Source organism: Electrophorus electricus, chromosome 9 (genome assembly GCF_041902795.1).
Source record: "Electrophorus electricus isolate QZ-2024a chromosome 9, ASM4190279v1, whole genome shotgun sequence".
NCBI lineage: Eukaryota > Metazoa > Chordata > Actinopteri > Gymnotiformes > Gymnotidae > Electrophorus > Electrophorus electricus.
The window spans coordinates 23468117-23482865 of record NC_137505.1 but is presented as its reverse complement, the minus strand read 5'-3'; the positions used below and the strand labels follow the sequence as shown (position 1 = coordinate 23482865).

Sequence of the window (14749 nt, the reverse complement as noted above, 5' to 3'; positions counted from 1 at the left end):
ATGCCACTTCTCTAAAGGAAGTATGCTTTTTTTTTTTATTTCAGACTGACGTGTCATGCAAGGGTAGATCATTCTATTGCTTCCACCACAGAGCATAACACTTTTCCTGTTTCTGAAACAGCCCAGGTTTCATCTGTGTTTAATGTTTAGTGCTGTGCAAAAAGACCAAAACCATTTGTGTGACTTTAATTTATCACTCACTACACAAAACCACAAAGCAAAATTGTTTTGGTCTTCTGAAGATAAATGTGAGGCATATATATACGGTGGTGGCAACCCACCCAAATCAGATTAGCCAGTTGCACATGCTCAGACAGACAGCTGCAAATTTCACCCCAGAGGTGGGGCCTGATGTGGCATTCAATGACAGTCAGCAATAGGAGAGAAAAAGAAAGCCACTCTCCATCTGTTACCTTTCAGGGAGCTTTTCTGAGATTATATCTAATTCCAGAATACCTGTGGCCCTGTGTTCTTTTTTTCCCTTCCCAACACCATGTGTATTTTGACCGAAATGCAGTGCTCAGTAATTATGGTCAATGGGAGACCGAAGAGTGCGGTGATCCCAGTCGTACCAAGGCCCAAACATTAGATCAAGCTTGAACGGCTAGCAGATGGCTGGCACAGAGGGGACCGTAGGCACACAACGGCCCCACACAGCTAGTGTGCCCTTCATGTGTAATGGCCAGAATTAATTAAATCAAACCACATTGAGATTTTTTTTTTTTTTTGGCTCAGTGTTTGCAGGCAGGTTGGCTTTGGTACCACTGCATATCATGGATAACATTGTTTGTATTGGCTCGTCTTCTGCTTTATATTGTGTCTGATTCACCCGTACTTTAAAATAACAATTTTATATTTATAGTTCCTAAACCTGCAAGGAATCTATTAGCTTTGCTAACAATATTAGACAAATTAACTGGCTGGATGGATCATTCAGTTATTGATATGGTTAATTAAATTGAATTGTTATTGAATAGGCATAGATCATCCACTTGTTATTGAGTTATTGTTGAATAATACAGGAATACAAATTTATATTGCTACTGAATTGTTTACAAATGAAACATTGTTTATACCTGCAAAATATGTTATCAGTTCATTTTTGGACAGGCAGTGACTCCATCGTTGTCTATCAATACACCACTATGGCATTTAACTAATATATTCTATTTATGATCTCCTTGCTTGGCAGGTCAGAGGGTAAATGATGGTCTGTGGCACATGGTGAGTCTCAGCAGCAGAGGACTACAGATTGCTCTGACCCTGGACAACGAGCCAGCCTCCACCATTCAGCTAGAGCACTACCTGGAGCCAAGGGACAATTATTATTTTGGGGGTATGAAAGTTTGTTTTCAATTAACAGCAAAAAATAAGATTCTTGACTTTTCCCAGGATGTTTTACATGCAATGAAACAATTTTCTAATTATGTTAGTTGTTATTCATGATATCTATGACTTAGTGTTGGTTTCTTTAGGCTAATTCATGTGTTGTAGTGCAGGGGTCTAACTGCTGTCAAAAAATCTGGCTGCCAAGAGAACGTGATCTACATTTGTGAGAAGAAAAGGCTGTTGTGTTATTACTGCTTGAGAGCTTGTAATGATGCCATAAGAGATGGCACTCTTCACACTGAGCCACACCATGTCTTCATAATCGGCTTTTCTTAGAATCCAAATAGAAAACTGTGAGTCTGTCAGAATTTGCATATTCAAAATAAATGCCATTCCTTGTGTTCTAGTGAAAACATAATGAATTCAGTCTTTTCAGATGAGCTTATAAGTACATGTTTAGATCTCACTAAACAGCATCCTGTTAATCCATCAACAAATCCATAGCAGATACAACTTAAGCCAGTTCACTTATATGGGACATTAAAAAAATAGGCTAGGTTTTGTCAAATTAGAGATTTCCTCATAAATAGTCCACATTACAAAAATCACATTTGTTCCAAGTATCTTTAAGTAATGGATGATCATTAAAAGTGTAAATCATCTACAAGTACTAAAAAAGTCAGCTGGCGAACAAGCAGTACCTCCTTATTGCCTGTAGCTAGGATGAACATAATCATGAAACAGGAACAGAAAATTAGCCAATTAGACTTTTATATTATACCAAAATGCTTTAATGTCACCGCTGCCATAATGTGAAGTGGGTTATTTGACTGAATTACGACTGCCACTGAGGGCCTCTTTTGTACACTCTTTTAGGTTGTCCAGTGGCTCATAATGACTCCAGCTGTATGAACCCCACAATGGCTTTCCAGGGTTGTGTTCGTCTCATCCTCATCAATAACCAACCTATGGACCTCATGCTTATCCAGCAAGGGATCATGGGAAGATGGAATCAACTACAGTTTGACATGTGTGGCATTCAGGACAGGTATACAATTATATGTTATTCAGCTACTTCTGAAAGAATTTTAAAAGTTTAGACTGTAATGTCTTTTTTGATGTTAAAATTATTCTTAGAATTGATAATAAATTTCCTCGCTCTGTAAACCAATATCTGAGTCAGCAAAAATGAGTTGAAAACTATCATGAAAACTGGCCTGAAGCTTTTCACCCAAATTGGCTAATAACGTCTAAAAGCTGGTGTGTACAAAATAGCATGATTCGTTAGTATGACGAGTTAGTATAACTTATTTGCTTAATACTAATTAGATTCTACTTGCTTTTTTTACTGTTAGCAATATAAGCATTTCTTGGTAGCAAGTAACCCTTGCTGTTGGAACACTGGAAAACAGGTCTTGGTTTAACGCTGGTGAGCTATGTTTGTGCCAGTGACAAAAATATCATTTTGTACTACCAGTGCCGTGGCTCAGTGCAGAAGTGCCATCCTCACGTCTTCACACCTGTCAGTGCTTTATTTGTCGTGCAGGACTCCAGCAGCGGCAGTAGAGCTGGTCCAACTATCAGAGCCCTTATTAGAAACAGGAAGACGTTCATTTAGTAATGCCACTCAGGCTAGCAGCCCTACTAACAAGCTCCACGCTACACCCTCTGGTGTTTCTCATTACCAGTTCTGTAATCGGAGGGGCCCCAATCGACTTGCCAAAACATGGCAGCCGGTGTGACAGTGGACCGCAGGGGTCCCGGACAGGGGGAAACAAGCAAGTAGGAAAGTGCCTTGTTTTCTTGACTTCTCATTAGCTTTCTTTATGGGAAGATATGACATGCAGTGTGGTGTAAGGAAAGTGTCAGAGAGTATTGTGAGCGTTTGCAGCAAATCACCCACTTGTGATGTTGATATAAAGTTCCCCCTGCAATGTAACCTACCCCTACATCCCTGACTACAGTGTCTTACAAGCAAATTTGCAGCCCCAACTGTTCTTGGTAGAGTTGCTAGAGAAAAGTTGTTTTCTACACTATGAAAGTGTTTGCATATAATACAAAAATGTCTTCAGTATTTATTCAGCTAAGCTAGAGATTAGAATGATGGAAATAATAGATTAATTATTCATAATGGTACCAGTGAATGTAGAATCTATAATATATTGCATTCAACTCACATCAGCTTCAGCAGATAGAATCATTAAATACACATTGTAAAAAGGTTTACTTGCTAGTCCAGCAATAATATACAGACATAATCTATATGCACAGTCAAGAAGGAGTTTTCTGTCTATGGATATACTTAGCAGGCAATTTTATAGCTTTAGTTATGCTATTAAAAATAATGAGTAAAAACACTGCATCCTTTAGAAGAAACACTGGATGCTCATACTTACACTCGATTACACTGACTCTATTAAATCACATCGAAACCACTGTCCTTCACTAAGTTCCTCTGACATCCAAATCTCCCTGCAGCAAACTCCGATTACCGTATTCCCAGGGAGAGCTTCCATTGCCGATATGCTGATATTTAAGGGCGGGGGTGTCTCCTGCCAGCTTGTCTGTGGAAAGTGGTTTTTTTTTATTTATTAATAGTGAACTTGTGTGAACATGATGAGACCCATCCGTCGACAGTGCCTCTAAATCATTCATGAGCAGCTGTCACAGTCGGCGGGGAAGGCGGCGGTTGATGGCCTCGGTGTGCTCCATGGCAGCTCTGGAGTCTGCCAGGGGCAAAAGTGCCAGAGACCGTTAGACGGTAGTCCCTCGTCTTCCTCCGCCACCCTTCCCTTTGTGTGCAGCCTAAAGCTTGCTGCCAAAACCGGCTAGGTCATGCCACAATCCCACTCCCCCTCCTTTAGGTTTTAGACACTGTCAACAAGTGCTCTGACACTGATAGGGATTAGGGGTTGGAGTGGCACAGACAGTTCTAATAGTCAGAATGAGAGGCCGGGTTTGTCATTTGGATTGGTTGCTTTACTGAATGGAAGGCTTAGAGTCTTAGTGTGGTCTGCGGTGCAGAGTAGTGCACTTCTTTTTTGACTTTGACATGTCCCTTTGTGTTGGAGAGGAATTCCCTTGTATAAGTCCAGTGTAAAGCAGGGGAGAGGCAGGCAGCCTTTAGTGCGCTGGGAAGCAGATGTTTGTTCCTCTTTTTCATGTCCAGGCTGTAAGGAAACAGATTTAAAGGAATGGTTTGGTCAAATGAGACAATGTTCTAACCAAGAGTGCAAATGAACAGCAAACAGCATAATGCAAATTACACCATGCTTACTGGTAGCCACAAGCTTCCATTCATTATCATTTACATTTACATTTTTAACTGAACTGTTCCTTTAATGTGTAATTTTTAAATTCTGCTAATATAGCAGTACTCTTCTTTAAGCATCCAAAAAAAAAGGTTTTCATTAGACAGTGTGTACCCAGAGGCAAAAGGATAGTGGTGTTTCATCTCAAAAAGACGCCTTTACATTTTTGTTAGACCAAGGGGTGGTTCAGTGAACCCTCATCATAACATATGTCACAAAAACTCTCCCTGAAAGACGGAGGGAATGCTTATCATTCTTATGTAGATGTAGATCAGTGCTTGAGACGTGCCCTTTAAGGTTCTTGTGATTTTCAGTGTCCTCTCCATGGATATTTAAAACAGGATTTTATGGATTGTGTTTATTCCACAAATATGTTTGCCTTATCTAATACTCTAACATCACTGTCATTAAAAAGCTGTCTAAAGCCTTGTCATAAAGCTTACATTAATAAGTGGAAAAAGCTCATGTGTAAAGGGAGAACAGTTGTCAAATCCACCTTTGTTACTACTAGTGGAATGTTTACATTTTTCCCATCAAATTTCTAAAGCATTCCCCCTGCTAATAAATAGCAGTCCATCAACTATGTGTTCAAACATTCAGCTCCACCACTCACCCAGGCGTCTAAAGCTTCACTGACTGCTTTATTGCTGGTGAACTGTTCTGCACATTGGTCACCATAATTTTATGGTCCACCAAAGTCCTTTTCCTGAGCCTGAGTAGAAATAGCAGAGCAGTAATTAAACCATCACCTGAAACATTATCCAGAACACGGTTGACTCCCTCTGTAGAGGCTAATGGCTTCAGCATTGTGCGAAGAGCCCTCGTAAAGGTCTCACGGGAGTGGACAGCAAGAAGCATGCTTTGTGAAATAATATATGCAGGCCTAAAAGGCTGGTAATTGTGAAATTTAAGATGCCTGAGATGAGCATGCTATTAATCATAATGTCTGGAGGAAGCCCATACATTTGAACGCTAGGCGTTTGGTTTGTTAAGTGTTTGTATGAGGTTTATTGGCAGGCGCTGCACCTTCTCAAGGCTTTTCAAAGTTTTTTATTTCACTCAAAAAAAAAAAAAAAAAAAAAAAAAAAGCATAAATTACTGCAAAGCAGTTTAAAAAGAATAATTTTACACAGAAAGTGTGTAGGTACCAGGATTATACTGTGTCCTAAGTAAAATATTATGTGCTTTTAAAATTGTAATGAGTTTATGTTACTATTTTGTCTGTAGATCCGTTGTGGATGTTTCCTTTTTTATTTGTATTAAATATATTGATAGAAAAGGCACATATGAAAAAAACACATCTTGTGCTTGCAACTGGGTAGCATGAGTAGCATGAGCTACCTGAGCTACACGTGCTTCTGAACTGCATTTAAAACTGTGTTTAATAATCAAGGGACAGGTATTTAGACACAAACTAGGAAATGTGCCTTAATCTGAGGACCACACTTTTATGTTTTATGTATATATTATATATATATATATATATATATATATATATATATATATATATATACACACACACACACACACACACACACACACACACACACACACACACACACACACGTGTGTGTGTGTATGTGTGTGTGTGAATGAATTTATTTAGCCCTTGTTTGGTTGATTGGTTGAGCCCCATTTTGAAATATCCACAATGCGCCATACCAGCAAGTCAAATAGTTCTCTTTTGCAGCTTCATTTGGTTTAGCAGATGGTTTAACTCTCTCTGTCTCAGTGTTTCAGATCAAGGCCAATTGTGATGCAAACACATTTGTGTGGAAGGCAGGTTAATAGAATGCAGCCATCTTCTTTCAGTTCCACTAAATTGTTTTTTTGAATTTGAGACAAGACTTGTGCAAACAGGGACTGTTTTCTTCACTGCATTATTTTATTGAAACAGAGATTGGGTTTCAAAGGTAAATACTGAATGAATTATATTTAATGTGGTGTGCCTGATAAGCCACCCTCACTTCATTAAAGCTGTATATTTTGTTTAATAGTTTGTTTTCCACGTTATTTGTGTCTGATGTGTTCCTCCCTCTCAATATTTTTAAAATACATTCTTAGGTGTCTCCCCAATTTCTGTGAAAACGGTGGCCGATGCTCTCAGACGTGGTCCACATTCTCCTGTGATTGTGCTGGGATTGGATACAGCGGAGCCACATGCCATAACTGTAGGTGCACATGGGGGATCCTCGCAAAGGTCAATTTGTTGAACTGTTTCAGTCTGGATGATTCTGGTTAACATGCAAACAGTTGTATTTTTAATATCCCAATAACACAAACCTACACAGAACCGATTTTGTGGTACAGATATATATCAGTTTGGCTTGGATTACAGGACTCTGTGGCAAAAGTTCCTCAATATCGACCACAAGGCATTTGTCTATGATTTGTCTATTATTATTCCCATTTGTACATCTTTTCATGGCCATACGTTATTTGAGCCACACAGGTATTAGAAGAAATCCTCAAACCACACAAAATGAAACATAATAATGTAAAAAAAAAAGGCATTTGCAAGGTCATCCATGTTTGATTGCTGAAATACATTACCCTTGCTTAGCCCCTCAGTATGGATCATGGCATAATGCCTTTCATACACACATTCCTCTCTAGAGGTATCCACTCAAGACTGGGTATGAAAGGAGCATAGTCTTACACAGACAGCATTGACCTTTTCCCCTGCCTGTTACAAAATTTCCCAGTGTTTACTTATCGTTAAGAAGTATCTGTGCTTCACTGGATCCTCAGACCCTGATTTTTCCACTCTCTTTGCCCTTTTTGTCTTGTTATCACTTTACTTCAGCCATCTATGAAGCCTCATGTGAGTCCTACAGGCTTGTGGGAAGCACTTCCGGCTACTTCTCCATTGATCCTGATGGGAGTGGCCCTTTGGGGCCCATTCAAGTATACTGCAATATGACAGGTAAGCTGCTACATTTTTTCCCCACAGTGAAACATGGAACATACTAGTTAAACTTTAAAAACCTCTCAGTTCTCAGTACAATATCAGTGCCTCTCAAGTTGAGAAGCCTTATCCCAGAGAGCAATTAGCCCTCTGTCTTTAAACAGTAATGTTCATCCAGGCATATATCATCATCCCTTATTTTAGTTTGTATTATTCTATTATTCTATTATTCAATTAATTATTCTGAATAACATTGCTAGCTGCAGCTGACAATTCATAACTTTAATATACTTGATTACTTGTATTTTTGTACATACTATATACAAGAAGTACAAGTAAAATAGTAATTCACCCATCCCATGTCTCACTGCCTACTGTTCAGTCGACTGTCCTATTTCTAATGGTTGTTTAATCTATTGTATCGTGCTTCTATTCTTTTTTATAGTGTATGTATAGTTGATTGTATTGTGTTTGTATAGTCTATTATATAGCGTTTGTATGGTTTGATGTAAAGGGATCTGTATGGCTTATTGTATAGTGTTGTGTATATTTTCAAACTGGTGCTTGTATTTATTGCATCTATTTTCATTGGCATTTATGTCTGGTGTTGTTTTATGTTAAATGTAAACCACATTCTATGAAAACTATCATTAATTTCTCAATCTGTATGTCTGTGGTAAAAAACAATGACTACAACGTTGACTTTGGCTTTGACATATCTACTCTTTTTTTGCATTTGGTTCCAGAGAACAAAGTATGGACTGTAATTGACCACAACAGCACCGGGCAGGTAAGGGTTCGAGGATCAACCCCAGAAAGAATATACAGTTCACGCTTCGACTATGGTGCCTCTCCAGAGCAGCTGGGGGCCTTGGTGGCCGAGTCGCAGTACTGCCAGCAGAGACTCACCTACCGCTGCAGGAGGTCCCGACTTTTCAACACATGGGGTGAGTCCTGGGCTTTGTCCTGTGGTGGATTCGGGGCTAGGTCCTGGGCTGGGTCCTGGGTTGAGTCCTGGGCTTGGTCCTGGGCTTGGTCCTGGGGTGAGTGCTGGGCTGGGTCCTGGGCTGGGCCCTGGGGTGAGTCCAGGGCTGGGTCCTGGGTTGGGTCCTGGGCTGGGTCCTGAGCTGAGTCCTGTGTGCTGAGTTGAGCTCAAGCTTGCTCTAACAAAGTTTTCAGCAGAGTTAACTGCTTCATTCTTTTTATAATCATGCATATATTAACTTTGTCACTATCTTTAGTACTGAGAACTTTATCACTCCCCTCCTCCTTTTCACTGAGGCCAACAGTACAGTCATGTGCAATCATTTTATGTTTATTCAGGACATGGTCTGTTTAACACTAAACCTTAATAGCACTGTTGATTAAGCTGCTCCGGTACACTCCAAATATTTGTAAATCAAATATAAGAGAATGTTCAGCCTGGGACTCAGTGTTTCTCAGCAGTGCATCTAAAAGAGATTTAGACCTTTTCTATAGGTTTCCACATTTCAGAAGGAGATTATTAAGGTTACTGAAGGTTACTGAAAAATCACTCAGTTGAAATGTTTTTAACTCCAGTAAGGAGCTGCAGTGCTGCAGTGAGTTTCTCAAAAACTAAAGCTGTCAGCAAGGTTGTGCTAGGCTGAACTACCGAAGATGGGAAACACTTTTTAAAAGAGGGAATGGGTTAAAAAATAGCAAACCTATCATTTGAAGCAGTAGCACTTTCATGGTATGTTGGCATAAATATTAAACCATTAGCATGCTGACTGCTAAATCTGGCTTCATTGTTAAACCTAGATGTTAAATATAAAGCCCTCACCCTACAGCCAAGTCTAAGGCTTTTTTAATGTTAGTCACCAAGGACTTGACCTTTAGCTCATGTCATGCAGTAAATCACCTTCATAGCCAAGCTTCCCAGAAGCATCATAGTGAAGGGATAGTTTGAACTATTAAAAGAAGTCTTGAAAATTACATTCGCTCAACCATTTTACAAGGATCTTTTGTGCTATCATGCTTTGGAGAAATTGACCCTGAGGTTGTCAGCTAAACCATAAAGTTCTCAATTAGTTGGTGCTAAAGAAATGGTGTGGCCTTCTGTCTGTTCTTTGGAGCAACTTTTTAAATGGAATAAATAGTCCAGTGTAACATGTTAATTTTCTTATCGATTAATGAATAATGGTGGGGAGGCAGTTATTAATTATGCAAAATAAAATAATTCAGGTGAAACTGGGGTTATTCCACCCTTGTTTCCTTTGCATTGTTCAACACGCCATCTTTTTTTTTTATTATTTTTATTTTTTTACCAGTTTTTTGCAATTAAATGCTCCAATTAAGGCTCTATGTTTCAGAAATTTTGGAGAAATGTTGTCAGTGGTGTATGGAATAAATCAAATGTTTATTTCACTCAAGCACATACCTGTAAATAGTAAAACCAGATAACCTGATCACTTTGCAGTGGTGTTTTCAGATCATTGGTACATAGATACATTGGTGGCCATCATGTTGTGGTCTATCACTATTCCACATCATACACAGTTTGTACAAAGTGTGCATGGACTCCACCCTAAGAGCAAGAAAACAAATCTCCAGAAGCATGTGTACCACCCTAATTTAGAAAAAACTGGAAGAAGCCCCATTCCCCTAGGGCAAATATCATGTCACTGCAGACAATAAACAAGATTTTTATTCCCCCAACATTAAAGGGAAGGTCACTTTTCTTCTTCTTCTTCCGGTTCATTGGACATTGGAGAGAAAACATAATTAGTTTCATTGTTTTTATGAAATGCCACATAAACCAGCTCTCTCTATATATCACACACACACACACATGCACACACACACACGCACGCACACACACGTACACGCACACGCACACACACACACAGAGATACAGACACACGCACACACACACTGCGGCCCTCTTCTTCTGTCTTACTTTCTCACTATCACTCCATCTCTCTCTCTCTCATGTCTCATGTTACTATGGAGTACACCATGTCTTGGTGTATTGTGGGCAGATAGAGATACTTTTTTCCCTCAGACTTCTAGAGACCTTCAAAGTAATTTCCTCTGCACATAATCAAGATCACGTTTTGGTCTTGTGTTACATAACTTGCTTTATGTGGATACTCATTTGTGGTATATTCCTTGCCTGATGTGTTCATGTGTATAATGAGGAATCAAACGTTCAACAAGCTGAATGAATTACTGGAAGCATGAGTGGTTTAAAAGAGTCACACCCTCACAAACACACACAATGTGTGTGTATGTGTGTGTGTGTGTGTATAATGTATGAGATGAGATAATTTTAAATTAGTAGTAGTAGTAGTAGTAGTAGTCTACAGGAAGTACTACCTTTCATGGTTTTCATAGTCGACATGTGCATGTTTAACTCCCATTTACATTCAGAAAGCATTTAATACATAATACATTTAGAACTGAGATGCAAATAAGTGTTGAGCTGAGAATCTGCCCTTGACCTCATATACTTTTTTCAGATTTGGAGATTACTAGAGATCCCCATTCATAAAAGAATGTACTTTCAATCTAATTTTAAAAATACAGCAAGTATTTTGTCTTTTCTTTAAATTCCATCAGAAACAGAAAACAAACAGATAAAGCCTGTTTGGCTGAAATTATTTCAATTTTCATCATAAACAATATACCAACAGCACGGATCTCAACATTTAGGAAGATAATTAAGGATTATTCATGGCCCCTTTTTTGATTTTTAATCTGGCAGTTGTCCCAGACACCCAATAATTACAACCCTGATAAAATTCCACTTGACATTAATGGAGACTAGGCCAGAGATTTATAGGAGTGTACCATGATTACTGCACTTTATTACAAACATTTGGATTTGCAGCTTTAAATTATCTGAGTCATTATCAATATCAATCACTGTTTCCAAGTCTCTATGCATCTGAAGAGTGCAAACGTCATCCTATCATAAATTAAGACCTTATCATATTAAAGACATTCAGTGAAAACTGAGAGATATAGAGATGCATAAATCTGTCTGCTATCAACCCAATGCTTTCATTAGCTATTTTTTAATTACATTACAAGTAATAATGTTCTCCCATGAGGTATATGTATAGCAAGGATTGCATTCAGTCATTTATAGAATATACTGTACTCTATTGAATAGAACGTTTCAGTAGTTAATTTTTTTTCTTGATAGTAGAAGTCTCATTCAGTAAGTCTGGTATGATAGTCTCAAATGTACAATTAAATAATTTAAAATGTATCAATGCCTTCTCAGAAATCAGGGAGGGGAAGGAAAGACTTTTGTATAGTTACTGAAAAAAATATTTTAATGATGTTGTGCAGAGAATATTGCAGAAAAGACCCTGTTCACATAACCACATTGAATTAATTTTCATCCATTTTTCCTTTAGTACACAGTAATGCAATTTTAATAGCTAACTATGTGCAATCTTCCCTGATAGAGGTGATCGCGAAGCCCATAGTTAAACAGAACTATTATATAGAGACAAAGAGATTAATTCAGATTCATCTTGAGGTGTACAGTTGGCCATATTTATATATTAGTCTTAGAGCAAAGAATTACGTGCTTATGGCTCATTTTATTATTTATTCTGTGTGCTCCATCAATCAAGAAAATTATTATATACTGAGATCCTGAACTGCAGAAATCATTGCTGCTCAAAAGACCATGCATTGTGTAATTTTATAACACTTCTCTGTCTATATTAACTGACTCCATTGGTGTGGATGTATATTACTGGATGTTTATGACAGTGTTGATAGGCATAGTAATGTTTGTGATGTTCTACACTGTGGCTGAGTGCTATGGAAGAATAATCCTTCAGAATGAGAAACAAGAAGGCTGATGAATTCAAAATGTACAACCTTAGTTCCTCATTGTTAAGAAACTACAAAGATTGCAAGTTTTGCAGGTGTAGGGCCACAAACTAAATTGCGCTGCAAACAAAGTTTTTATGCACCATGGTTCTAATATCCTCATTCCTCTTCTCACACTTGTGATTGTGGTAAAAACACCTAATGTTATGTAGAAAGCATTTCTTTCGGTTATGTTCAGCTGAGAGAAATTGCTCTGTTTGTTTGTTTGTTTTTTTACTAGAAAAAAGCCAAACTTATTTGTAAAAATATGGAGACAACATCATACCAACAATGATATATATGTTTGTCTTTTATTATGGTTCTCTGAGGGGTTTCCTGAAGCATATACTTTTGATCCAGATCGTTTTCACCTAAAGCTTGGATTTGTGTGTGCATGTGTGTGTGTGTGTGTGTGATGCTGCAGATGGTGTGCCCTTGTCCTGGTGGCTGGACCGCAGTGGGGAGAGGAAAACGTACTGGGGAGGCTTTCTGCCTGGCGTTCAGCAGTGCGCCTGCAGCCTGGAAGAAAACTGCGTTGACATGAACTTTTTCTGCAACTGTGATGCAGACCGAGACTCATGGTACAGTAGCAAAAGGCAGCTCACTGTGCCCATTAATTCACATGCACTGTGTAGCAACTATCCACAGACCACTTTTTATCGGTTGTTTGTAGTCTGTCTCGCCTGTTCTATAGCCTATTACATGTTCCTTTCCCTTTTAATGCTCTAAATATACAGCATCTATAAATAGCCCTGCATTCGATCTGCTTCGTAATTTATCTGTTTAACAATTTGTTCATCCATTTTATCCACTTAGTATTATACAGCTTACATCTATCTTCGTATTCAATACAGTAATCAGTGACAGAGGTGGATGACTCCTGAGGTAAGACCCAGTTTAGCCTCTGTTATTGCTCACAGGGAAAATGATACGGGGATCCTGTCTTATAAGGCTGACCTGCCTGTGAGTGGGATAGCAATAGGAGACACAAACAGGCTGGGCTCTGAGGCCTTGTATAGTGTTGGGCCACTGGAATGCTCTGGTGACAGTAGGTGATCTTTTCTTTGCTCCTTTTCTAAACTAGATGACAGGACATATAATCTCCTGCGCCTAATTAAAATCCAGCTGTGACTCAAATGTATCCGGCATGAGAAATCCTGTGAGAAATCACTCCTGTCCCTTTTCTGTCAGAGTCTCTGTGGAACGCAGCGTCTTTCTATGAGGAGACGTCGTACTTGCATTTTCCTGCCTTCCACATTGAGTTCTCATTTGACATCTCCTTCTACTTCAAAACCGGTGCCCCCTCAGGGGTCTTCCTCGAAAATCTGGGGCTCCGTGACTTCATCAGAGTGGAGCTGAGCTGTGAGTATGTCTCATCAGCCTATTTCCACAATCTGCATATCCCATGTTCATCAATAATGCACACTACCCCCAATAAGGGAACTCTTCATGCATGTTTCCCAGCCCTGCCCTTGGAGTTCCACAAGCGGTGCACGTTTTCACTCAGTCCCAGCTTCCAACTGTACCAGGTGTTCAGTATTCCTGATTTCTTCCAGTAGGACTGTCCCAGGTGTTCAGTATGCCCGATTTCTTCCAGTAGGACTGTCCCAGGTGTTCAATATGCCTGATTTCTATGTATGCAGGAGCCTGTGAAAAAGCAAAAAATGCAGGATCCTAATGGACTAGATTGGGAAACACTGCTCTATAATGCCATTCAAAGAGCATACAGCACAATATTGTGCAGGGCTTACTGTTTTCCCATAACTCAGTTTCTTAATGCTTGATAATTGACTTATGATCTGGTTTACACATGCTGAAGTGGGGAGAACACCAACTGCGTGTGTTCTAAAGGATGCTATGACTTGATATATTTTAGTGTATGATATGGATTGGCATGGTGGCGAGATAAAGTCTAGGTTCATTTTATCAGCCTTGCAAATCCACTGAGGCACTTCAGCAAACCCCCTAATTTGAAGAACTGTGTTCTGAGCTTGACAGTTTTTCCAGCACAAGGCTCGATAACACATCCAGATCTGCAAATTACAGACATGGTTTGAATTTAAAAAGTCAATATACCTGCCTTCAAACAGGGAATATAAAATCAGATTAGGCTGATATGAAACTAGGTTTGGTATTTGGATTTCTGATGCTGCCTGGAAACACATCTTTGTCTCAAAAGTGAGAATCACCACTGCATCAATATTTGTCAGTATATATAAGGGGTTTACCAGATTTGCCCTGCACTGCAACCCAGAATGCTGTCCCGCCCAGCATGTTCCGCCCAGCATGTCCTGCCCAGCATGTCCCAGCCAGCATGTCCCACCCAGCATGTCCTGCCCAGCATGCC

The 14749-nt window shown here is 39.2% G+C and overlaps 1 protein-coding gene across 4 annotated transcripts in view; it reads left to right on the top strand.

The window, feature by feature from the left end:
- The window catches only part of cntnap5a (contactin associated protein family member 5a), a 65846-nt gene that overhangs the window by 37082 nt on the left and 14015 nt on the right, over positions 1 to 14749 (top strand). For all 4 annotated transcript variants that reach the window (XM_035522790.2, XM_081720373.1, XM_081720374.1 and 1 more), the window contains 8 exons: positions 1193 to 1336; positions 2206 to 2377; positions 6705 to 6811; positions 7447 to 7566; positions 8295 to 8495; positions 12827 to 12983; positions 13323 to 13450; positions 13594 to 13764. In XM_035522790.2, the coding sequence (XP_035378683.1) occupies positions 1193 to 1336; positions 2206 to 2377; positions 6705 to 6811; positions 7447 to 7566; positions 8295 to 8495; positions 12827 to 12983; positions 13323 to 13450; positions 13594 to 13764 (1200 nt within the window). The remainder of the gene's footprint in view (positions 1 to 1192; positions 1337 to 2205; positions 2378 to 6704; positions 6812 to 7446; positions 7567 to 8294; positions 8496 to 12826; positions 12984 to 13322; positions 13451 to 13593; positions 13765 to 14749) is intronic.